At 37.8% G+C, this 11,900-nt stretch overlaps 1 protein-coding gene across 1 annotated transcript in view; it reads right to left on the reverse strand.

Annotated features, from left to right (window-relative positions):
- Positions 1-6,334: 6,334 nt before the first annotated feature.
- Positions 6,335-11,900, reverse strand: part of LOC104461213 (sodium-dependent noradrenaline transporter-like) — a 63,454-nt gene continuing 57,888 nt past the window's right edge. Inside the window, exons 13-15 of the mRNA XM_010072716.1 lie at positions 11,313-11,480; positions 8,709-8,780; positions 6,335-7,114 (exon numbers count right to left, since the gene is read on the reverse strand). Coding sequence (XP_010071018.1) covers positions 7,091-7,114; positions 8,709-8,780; positions 11,313-11,480 — 264 coding nt within the window. The 3' untranslated portion in view covers positions 6,335-7,090. The remainder of the gene's footprint in view (positions 7,115-8,708; positions 8,781-11,312; positions 11,481-11,900) is intronic.

The raw sequence follows: 11,900 nt of genomic DNA on the forward strand, positions 1-11,900 counted from the left end.
CACAATATTGGAATAATCTGGTACATTAATGCACGGCTTAAAACAGTTCTTATTTACACTGATCACAGAAAGACAGAGGAATGAGGACAAATACTTTACATTCACCATCTTTATCAACATTTTAAGTATAGTTAACCAGCACACATCACACACGTCCATATCCATATTTACAAGAAATGTAGTTTTTTCTAGTTACACACATGGGCATGTAGGTGTCTCCCTTTCAAAAAAAAAAAAAAAAAGTAATTTCCCCCAGATAACCAAAGACTTACAAAAAAAAAAAGGCAAATGGACCTGCAGATTGCACGATTAGTGGAATCGGGCATGGAAATGTGGTGGCTGTGTTTGGATACTTTTGGTCACCAGGGCACTTTGGAGAGTATTTTTACTAGTGGCAAGTTATGAACTCCTGTGAAAATTTATTCCTGCAAACTGCAATGTGATCTCTTGCTTTGGAAGTAGAACTACTAGACACTAACACATTTGGTTTGATGTTAAGTTGTCTAACAACACCGAATTGCAGCCAAAGGATGCTCTGGATTTTTTTGGATTTTGTTTTAGAATATAAATTAAAAACACATGATTTTCTTCTATGACATTAAGGCAGTAATGGAGAATATTGTGCTACAATGTGCGTTAGCTGTAGATAATGTTCTATTCTCCTTTATCACATTTTTACATTTATAATCAAATCCCAACATATTATTGAACTAGACTGGCTGACTACAAAATATTATGGAGAAATAGGTCTTGTGTGATAACCTTGTTACATCAAAGTTGAATTTGTCGCCTTACAATATACACTTATATTCTATGAAAATTAAAAAAACTGGTAAAAATATTAAAATATTTCCTATACAGAGGTACCCTTATCTAAGGTAAAGTCTAGTCACTGCTATAAAAAGGCATTAAAAATTAAGTAAAACACTGGTGTAAACCAAGTAAATACTCACTATAAAGCTTTTATTCGTAAGGCAAATCTTTGTCAGACCTATTAGAAGTTATTTTCAAAATGTACTATTTAGAGTTTCTCCCTTTGTAACTGAGATTACCCATAGCAAACAAAAGCTGAGTCTTGCAGATAGGCTCACAGAGAGTGCAACGTAAATTACAAATGCAGGGCACCTGCAAGTTTGAGGCTTCTTGGCAGTGACCAATAAACAACATGACACCTTTAAAAGAGAACCAGCTCAAGGCTTAGTAATGTTCTTAGTTCAATGAATTTATTCTGTTCTCTTATTAAAGAACTTAAGCAACTTTTATTTAGCATGGCAGCTAAATAAACAGCTTTAGAAAGGAGTAAAGTGAAGCACATAGGTGGCCCAATCTTGCCTGTCAGTGCTTCAGCAAAAAGACCCACTGTTCTCAACAGGAAAGCTGATGGCAGTAATGGTTAACCTACATGCTGACTGCACGGCTGGACTGAGACTTAAGCCTCTCGGTTTCTCCCCTTCCTGGCTCCATTCCAACCACTTGCACCTAGACACCTATGTGTTCTTCTACAGAGGACAGTTCCACAGAACACAATCATGATATGTACTTCTGTCTTCTGTTTCTCTGCATGCTTCTCCTAGGTCAGTCATACAGTGATCGGAATTTGTCTAAACATTTTTTTTTTAAATGATGAAGGAAAACTGATCAAATTCTGTACTTAAAAGCACCTATATTACATGGTTATGTTTTTCTGCTGGTTGAAATGTCTTTGTCTGCCATCTGGTTCTCTGTAGTAGTCTCTGATGCATGTAGATGCATCTAAATTCAGTCTCAGGCAGTGAACAGTACCACTGTACAACTTAATCACCAGCTGAGGATCTGGGTCCTACGCTGATTTAATTTTTATTAGGAACAATGTGCAAAAATATCAAGTTTTTTGGCCTAGGAAAAGTTTCTCTGTGCATGGCATGGCTTACAAGTCTTGTAATTCTCCAGTTAAGCAGGAAAAACCAAGTAACTGTACATCTAGTCACAGCTAAGGAACACGCGCATGACTGCGCAGTCAGTCTAAGCAGTCTTGGCTGATTGTCAGCAAAAACTGTCCTTTGAGAAGAGGGATTAGAGGGGGGCAAGTGCTTGGTGAAATGTGCCAGTTGAAGTCTGAGTTACAACAGACTGAAATGACTGAACAAAAATCTGTTCTCCACAGCACAGAAAGAAACACTCCAACATGCATGTTTGAGAATACAACTATTTATCTGTATATGATCCTCTCAGAAACTCAGTGATGCAAGGTCATAGATACAACAGGGCTTAACCGAAGGCTTAACTTCTATAAATTAAGTTCAAAAAGATTTCCCGACTGTTTTGTACTGTCCTGTACTAGTGTACCTTTTCCTAAAGGAAGCCAGAATGTGGCTGGCTTTCTCATGTACCAGCTAATATCAGTTTAGGAAACGAAGTTCTGTAATAATTCAGGTGTCCAAGCAGCTCACAGATTCAGTCCTGTATGGTGATTTCCGGCCAGCTTTGCTTAAAAAGCTCCATGTGCAATTTTCAGCTTGTAAATAGACATGAACCTAATAAAGTCATGTTCATAAAGGCCCTGTTTCTGACTTCTCTGATGTATTACAGACAGTTTAGCTTCATATTCTCAGGTTAATGTTCTGCTGATGAGCGAGGTCAGCCTACAGTCACCAACAGGAACATGAGCATGAATCAGAGGAAAGTAGACTGAAAAAGTGTTTTCCTTTGGAGGACACTTTCTGGAAGTGTTTCCAGATCTGTCTCCCTATACTCTAGCCAAGACTCCAAACTCATTCAAGGGCCTAATCCGAAACATCATGCTGGCCTTGAAATTAAAGAGATTGAGTTCTTGCACATGGGCTGATCTGTGGTATGTTCAGATATATTCTTAGCCCTGAGAAAATAAAATGTATTAGAACAAACATATCCTATTTTACTGCCCCAAGAGGCTCAGAGTGCACACATGAGGTCTGCAGGTAGATTATATACTGTCATTTGTTGAGCTGTGGTAACTGTCTTATGTCAGAGTCCTTCAGGCCCATTTAAAAAAGTTTTATTTGCAGTGCCTCATTAAAACACTTGTAAGTCTCGCTCTTTTGAAGTTGCTGATCTAGGGTTTAAATTTGGTTCTTAGGAAAAAGAAATACTTAAATGTTTCCTAAATGCCTCATGAAATTTAGTGATCAGTCCAGGATATGAACGAAAGCTATCTTCTCCCATAAAAGCAAGTATCCCCTAATGAATGATGTATAAATCAGAAGAACTCCAAAAGAGACATTAAAAGCAAAAGAACTTTCTGTGTGGCCTTCTACAGCCTAAGAGTACAAAATAAACTTAATTCATGTAAAAACAATAGCATAAGAAGTGGTTGTATATACAAAATATTTGTGTTTGACCTTTTTAAATAATAGCATTTAAATGGTATTTTGCTGAGAAGAAATGACCAATTATATGGAATTTCCTCTGGGAAAATTACATACAACATGCATTGCACGTGCAGTTAGGGAACACGTACAATAGCAACAGCCAAGTATTTCTCCTGTATTCTATATTTAAAATATCATGTTTGATCCTGGATTTCCTGCAAAATCCCTCACTATGGTAAGATGTCTTTCAAGTTTTGCCAGGGCGTATGCCTCAGGACATGACAGAACACAAGAGGGACTGACAAAAAAAAACCATGGTTCAAACAGGGTCCAAACACTACACAGCACTGGTGCTTTTTGGACTGTTGCCCATGAAAGACCCACAGTTTGTACCAGAAACCTAAATCTCTAGAGTTTTAGCAATGTAGCTTTAGAACAGTACCAAGTATATGAAGAATTATTCTGCTGAATGACAGCAGGAGGAGCACAAAGAAAATGGAGGATCTCTTTCCTAGGTGCTAACTAACTTTCTGTGCCTTGATGAAAAAATAAGGATCACGGGTACGTCTTTTTCACTGGAAAGAAGGTCAGAAGAGAGATGCTAATGTATGATAGCTGCTTCCTTTATCAGATTACAAAAAGGCTTTCAAGAAAATATTTTGTAGAACTGTCAAATGAGCTGTTTAATTGCTTCACTCAGTTCTTCTCATTGGCTTGTTACTAAAACAGCCAACATAATTAGCAAGCAGATGATACTGCATCTTGAATAAGCTCGTATCAAAATTTTTCTTCTTTTGGAAGTGAGCTGCCTACTCTATCAGCATATGCTTGCCATTCCGTGGGGATACCTGGGAGAGCTCGGTGAGTCTGTTCCTACAACAGGTATAGCTGAGCAAAACAGTGACCTGCTTGGCTGAAAATCCAAGACTGAGTTAGAGGAAGGGTTGCAGTTAAAACACATGGGTGATAAGGACCTGAATGGGTGGTTATTTTTTTTTAAACTACAAGGGGTTGAACTGAAGGGAGATGAGTATCTTAGTGGCATTTGATATTTTTCACATTGAAAATGTATTAGGCAGCTCAAATCAGGTGCCTAAGAGGAGCTGGTTGCCAGAGCTGTGACTTCTTATTGGACTGTCTGTGCCATATCGTGGAGTTGAGGAAAAGAACTGGTCTTCACAAAGATATTTGTCATTTGAATGGATGCTAGTTTGTGTCTAAGGGCATCATTTACTGTCCAAGAGGCATGAGGTAGTTGACTATCTTACTCTTTGGAGAATTGAAGATATTATTCTTTGTCTCTGGAACAGAAGTATTATTTTTGAAGAGACTTCCTTTAGGTAACATTCTGAACTTAAAGCCTAGCTGGGCAGTCATGCAGTGTGTGTTATCTTTCTTTTTCATTTGGGCTATTCCTGGTAATAAGATTGCTGCTTTCTCTGCTTTGCCCCTCATCTTCTGTATAGATGGTAGATAATGTTTGTCTATAAAAACTCAGAGCAAGATGGCAATAGTGCAATGGAGTCCTGAGCTATAAATACCACACTAAACCTACAAAAATACAAGCAAACCCTAACATGCTGGGTAAAGCTGATTTCACTCCCATGTTAAGATAGCTTTGCTCCTATTTCAGAGCTGAGTGGTGAGCAAATGTAACTCTTCCTGCATGGGTTTGGCTGTGTCACAAGTGACCGTTGATGCAGGTTGTTAGCATTTCCAGTCATAAGTGAACCAAACAATGTGTAATGTAACAAGCTATTAAAGCTCCATGTTAAAGAGCCCCCAAGAATTTCAAAACTGGTAATTATATCTGTGCTGAGAAGCTTTTGAGCCATGCCAAGCCAGTGAGTGAAGCAGCTGTACTATTGAAAAGTAAGCTTTATAACACTGAAAAGATTCTCACGTAGTGTGGCAAACAATAAAAATGGGATTAACTATGAAGTTGGTGGGATGGCTTTTTTGAAGCCCTCAACATATTTTCACTGTTTGTCCTCCTGTGTAATTGCAGAACTAGAACTGCAACATTTGAAATTCCTTTATTACTGGAATACATTTAATAACAGGATTTAAACAGCTATTGGGCATCAGCTAGGCCAAAAATATGACTTAGAATTAGAAGAAAGTATCCTTTGGGTTTAAAACCCTGTTTAAATAAAACTATATGTCACAGAGACTCTTTAAGAAAAGGACAATACTTGATAAGTTCCCAAGTATTGATTATGTTGGAGGAAAAGGATGAATAAGGAGAGCAATTTCCCTTCCGCTATTTTGAACAGAAATCAGAGTTGAATGGAAAAAGCCAAAATCCCGTGGGACTTTCAAACTGGGCTATTTTTAAAAAGGAAAAAAAATCCTCAGCAAAAATTATTTTATAACTAAAAAGCTCTCTCCTTCTAAATGGTTGTTTTTAAAAGAGGAAGCACTACATATATGCAAAAGACAAACTGAACTGAATTTATAGAGGCAAAAAAATACAGAGGTAAGGTCCAGAGGTAAACTCTGGGCTGAATACAGCTGAGAAGCTACTGCCTCTAAAAATTACTGTAGATCTAGTGATAAATAAGTACAAGAAAGAACTCAAAGCTACCGAATCTAGTGATCACTGGGAAGATACTACAGTGCTAAGTGACCACAAAATACGAACAGCACCCAAATGCGGAGTTTTTTCTGTATCTTCCACCTTGCATAATAATACCAGAGAGAGGAGCTGGAATAGGCTTCGAGAGCCGAGTATGCCTAAAATATCCTTCTAATCTATTCAGCACAATCTTACTATGTTTTAGTAGGTGAATTCATGTTAAATTGTAATAATAGCATGTTCACAGCAGGACAATAAAGCCAAAGTTTGGTATTTTGGTGCCTCTGGGTAGATTCTGTAATTCTAGAAATTGTTCTCTCTTCCTATGTATTTTACATTATTTGACTGGAGCAAAGTGTAACAAAAAGATGAAAGTCTATTTGCATGTAAATTTCATATGTAGCTGAAAAAATCAGTAGAATATGGATCATATGATAAAGCTGTTTCAATTGTTAATATAAGGGAATATATTTTTCATTAAGTACAGCGTGGTATTCTGTACTTTGTAGCTATAGCAGGAATTGTTTTCCTGCTGGTCTTCAGCTTGTGTAATTAAACTGGACAGAAAACGGCATGGACATATACAGCAAAGACAACCTTCTTCATCAAGAGAAGAAACTAATAACAGACCACTGAAATGAAGCACTGAGTCTTCACTTCAGAAGGATGCAAACTCATATCCCAAAGGATAGTATGGCAAGAAAGCTAATGACTTCAATACATAGTTAAAATTGCTCTTTCCTCATAATTGATATACTCTTTGCTTAGATCTAAGAACAGTCAGGTGTTGGTTTAAAATAGGCCGTGGCATTAATATCTGAAGTAGTTATTACTGTCAGAAAAGTTTAATTCACTTCTTCACAATAAAGGAGCATTTAACTTATGTTGATTGCTTTTCTCTCTGCTCCCCCCTCCTCCACTTCTGCCAATAGCAAAACTCACAAGTTTTGGTCGAAAAAAGCACCGAAGGATGTAAGAAAAATTAATCTGAGTCTTTAAAGATCGTTTGAAGCCAAGTAATAGAAGGGAGGCATTGAGAACAGAGAGCAGATGTCTTCCCTCAAAGAGTCAGTAGATAAGCTCTGAGCCAGCCTGGTCCAAGCATAATCGAGGGAGCTTTGAACTTGCCTTTTCTGTATTCTCAGTTTAGCTTAACATATTGGCTTTTTCCTCAACCTGTTGGTTGTCATATTGTTAGCCAGTGTTGAAGCTGTAAGGGAACAGAAGTAGTTGTTTAATAACATTGATTCCAGTGATGATAGTGAGAGATGTTTTAAATACATTGGTTGACAAATCTAGAGTTACAAAGAGGTTTCAAAATAACAGATTATAACTAAATTTCTGTGGATTCTAGTTTGCAGTGAGATGTGCTGAATATAAAAGCTATTTAGGCAGCTCTCAGTTCAGTTTTAAAATTCAGAACTGTTGAACATATATGAGAAGAAATTTTTTGTACTTGTTTGGTTATCGTAGTCAGTGTTATGTTTACAAACTTAAACATCATAAACAAATAGCTAACTGTGCTTTAACAATAACAAAGCTATCCCTAGCCGTTCACTGAAGACAGCAAAAAATTTAATATGCCCTAGTGTTTAACATGGTTTGAGGCATCTGTAGGAATTTACTTCTGAGTACAATCTTTTCTAACTTAAGTGAAATTAATTTGCTTCATTTTTGCATTATAGATTCAGGTTCAGAAGACTGGCACTGTGTAGGAATGGCTGTTTATAGCCCATTCACAGAGGATAATCTGCCTCTGGAAAAATCTAGTTGCTGCAGCTGGAACATTAAAACTTCAGACAACTGAGGGCATGAATAGGGAAAAGAAAAGACAGGAGGAGGTGGTGTGCTACTACATAGTCTTGGCCACATCAAATAAATTGCGGTCATGAAACAGGAAGCCTTTTCTTCCTGCTTCCATACTGCATTCCAGAAATCTATTCCTGGATTAGTTCCTTTAGAATTCAAAATTATACATCAAACAGTATTTTTCAGAGTAAGCAAAAGGCAAATTTCTTTTTCAGTACCAACATACAAACCACCACTATAAAATCTGGGTCATTTTTTGAGGTGTTATGCATAATTTTAGTTGCTTTCAACTTTGAAGACAGGAAGTGGTCCAGCATGAATGCTGATAAGTGTAACAAGCTTCATATTTGCATCCTTTTTATCTTCTACAAAAAGGACTTTATTTCTATAAGCTAATTTTATTTGCTATAAGGAAAGCAGTGTTTGGAATCCTACGGCATATTTTTCATGGCTGCTTAAGAAGTCTCCAGCAGTGTTTTCAATCAACTGTAGGCCTGTGGGGAAAGCCTGTTGCACATAACCCAGCACGTTATTTCATCACTGCCATTATGTCTAAGCTCTGACACTGGATATTTGCTTTGCTGTTTACCATGTGTTGTGGTACATAATTGGAGTTTAGGAAACATGACCTCAGCTTGCTGTGCAATATCTGAGGGAGAGGCTATGACCTGTTCAAATGCACAAGATATTCTGGAAATACCTTTGTCTCTTAATGAGGTCTCACTGTATTCAGATACAACCTAAAATACTGGATTCAGGTGATCTGTAAAACTGTGGGCTCTGCTTAGTCAAAGAAGGAAGGTGCTAAAAGCCTTCCAACAGAGTTGATGTGAATCCGTACTGAGCCTCCTGCATCTTGTCATGCTGGCAGAAATAAAGAACCACAGACCTGCAAAAGCATCCTCTATGAGGAGACTGGTGCAGACCTGTAGTTGTTGCTAAAGATAGGTGAGGGTTGATATTAGGAGAGGAAGCATGGTGAAAGGAGTACAAACCTTAAACTGCCTGACATTTCCTTGGGCCACGAGTTGGTGCTCATTTTCAGGTGTGATGCAGTAAGCTAGTCTCTAAACCAGATGGGAAGAAGAGGAAAAAGTCAGCCATATGAAGTGGGATTATGTCTGTAATCCCCAATCTATAATGGGGAAGTAGCATGAACTTTAAAACGGTAACTTAAATCTTTAATATCACTGCGTCGTGTGCCTTTAACTTAGTCACTGAGAGAACAAGCTTATTATAAGCCCCTTGGTATTAGCCTTTAATATAAGAAGCAACAGTAGAAAGTTTATGCAAATACTAAGTCCAAATATTTAGCAAGTGCATATGGGAAAGAACATCAGGAACAGGTCGGTATCACAGGCCTGACATCCCCTAAATCACACTTCTCTGGTGGTGCTGTAATGAAGTGGACTGGTCCCAGTGGGAGAGGAAGGAGGTACTGACTATTTCCCAGCTCATGTCCCTTGTTTATGCTGTGCTGTGCCATTTGGGGTCACATGTAGATTTTTGGTTTATCATGAACTTTCAACCAATTTAAGGAGTTCCCATTAGACTAAGAGCATACCTTTCCCCATACTTTTAAGAACCACAGTTTAGGGCATCATATCTTATGGTAGATATTTGGATGTAACGTACTAGCCTTTTGCTGTATTTCTCATGGGGAGACTGAAGGGTTGCTGTCTACAGGAGCTGTAAAAGACAAACCAGAACTTGCTAACACTACAAAATGAATGAGCAAATGAGTTCTTGGCCAAAGGCTTCTGCATCCCAATATTGGTAAACTTGCGCAAGCTGGCAAACGCCTGTTGGGCCAGTATAAATTATTCTTGGACACATAGATGCTGCTGAAAAATAGGTTTGTAAACCCCTGGGAATGGAACAAAACAGAAGGTTATAGAATTGCTGGAAATGAGAGCTAGAAATTGTGCACAGCATTGAGATGTTGGAGCTGATGAAAACAAGGCAGGTGAAGAGGAGTTCCCACTTTGGGGTATCCTTCTGAAGTGAACATTAAGTGAGGTGACTGTAATGTTTCAGAAATAAGGCATTTGTCCTTCTGGGTCTGTCAGGTCGATGTGAGGGACATGCACCCTATCCAGGTAAAGGGTGAGATCCTGTTTTCTGTTTAATTCTCTGTGTGCTGGTAGTTCAATGATTTGCTCAAGAGCATCAATATCTTGCTACACCATTATGTAACTGTAGTGGTAGGAAAGGAGAGCAATAGAACTAGGTACAAGTCAAAGAGCCTAGGTTATAAAATCATGACATGACAGGACAAAAACTGATGCTCTGTAGTGGTGGGGAGTCTTACTTCTGAGCACCATTAGAGGTTTTAAGACTATAGACAATTTACTGTGACAGTGATGGTAAAATTAATATAATAAAATTAATAGGGTCAGTGAGCCTTAATCCTGTGTCATTATGAACTGATAAAAAAAGTACAGGGGGGTGAACTGCAAGGAAGTATGGATACGTTTTTTCCCATAGAAACAGGTTCTTTTAACTAGAATTAATACGTTAGTACTACACGTAGACATATAAAGGAAGTTAAAAGAACACTATTAAGGTTGCAATGTTAAACTTCTTGCTGCTGGCAAATCGTTAGAATAAGATGGTCACAAATTGTTTCTCCCTCAGTTTCTGCTTTATTCAGTGCACAGACCAGGCATATTATGCATGAAATGGGTTTATGTAGTGCAAGATGCTGCTGTCTAATACCTGGCTTCTTTTGCTGAAGTAGTTAAAAAGCAACAGGCTAGATCAGACCATAAGTGGTGCCTATATCAGAATTTTGTTGATTTCCAAATCTATTTCAGCACCTTGGTCTATCTTGAATATTAAGTTTCTTCAAGTATGCTGATATTAGTGATGAACACAATAGAAAGATCTGCATTAATTCTAGCCTTGGCAGAAGGTTGAAATAATTCTAGTAAACAGAGAATTCATATTTGACAGAGAAAATCAAAGATGAAGTGGCTGCTGTTAAAGACAGAATACTGGGCTAAATGGATCTATTGCTGTGACCCACTAAGGCATTTCTTCTGTCCTTGCTGGATGCTCATTCGATGAACAAAGGGCATTCTGAACACAGGGCTGTTTTGGGGGCACATCCCAACCTCCTAGCATATGGGTATATGTTTAGAGACTGTTACAATGCTAATATAGGGGAGGTCTGAATTAACTTTGTACATATAATGCTTTACAACTCTCCACTATAGAGTGAATAAAGAATACCTTGGACTGAACTCTGTGTAGGTAGAATTGTGTGAACACCATACCTTATAACTGAATATGAAGGAAACATAATTTGTATATTTTTTTGTTAATAAGGAAGAAAAAAAAAACAATCAGACTAATTACATGCATCAAAAATTTTTTTCAGAATTATTATGGTGCTTTCTGGAAAGTTAATTTCTATCTAGAAACTCAAACAGCATACAGTAATCCTGCCTCAAAACTCCAATCCATCTGAAGTTTGGATCCAAAAGGTCACTCATAAGTAATAAGTTTTAGGAGTAAGAGAAACAAACTGCCAACTTAGATCCAGCCATTTCATTTCATAGCAACATTTCATGACATTTCATTAGCGTTCCACTTACTTCTTTAAAGGTCCCACGCACATTCATAAATTTATAGATAATATAGGCAGGCACAAGTGTCATTGAAGATAATGCTATTCCCCAGCCAATGCGATTTGCCCAGAGAGGGAAGGTGTAGTCATCGTAGGTCAAAGGTTTGAAATTTATTATGCTGACTATCACGACAAACTAGGGAAGAATGAATAAAATGAACCACAGTTTTAAGATGAAGAAACTTACTGGAAAAGTGATGTAATGTGTTTTATTAGGCAGCCACCCTAAGGTGTGTATTTCAACCCTGCTTTACCATTTACCTTCATCCTGCTTATTCTGTGCATCTTACTGCTTAAATTGTAACAGATATAAAAAGGGATTCTGTAGTTAAGAAAATCTCTGCAGTTTCTATTGTTTTTCTCTTTTGTGTTTCCCAGTGGCATTAGGCTTCACTTAGAAGTTTTGTACCCATTTTTCAGTGAGAGGCATGACGAAAACTCAGGTATGATACATTTACTGAGGAAAGGTCAAGCAGCCTTAAGGTCTGGAAAACAAAGTTGGATTTTTTTTCCTGCTGGTGTTACCCTGTCCAGTACTAGCTGCAAGAAGGAAAGA

The sequence above is a fragment of the Pterocles gutturalis genome, unplaced genomic scaffold (genome assembly GCF_000699245.1).
Source record: "Pterocles gutturalis isolate BGI_N339 unplaced genomic scaffold, ASM69924v1 scaffold23892, whole genome shotgun sequence".
NCBI classification, from domain to species: domain Eukaryota; kingdom Metazoa; phylum Chordata; class Aves; order Pterocliformes; family Pteroclidae; genus Pterocles; species Pterocles gutturalis.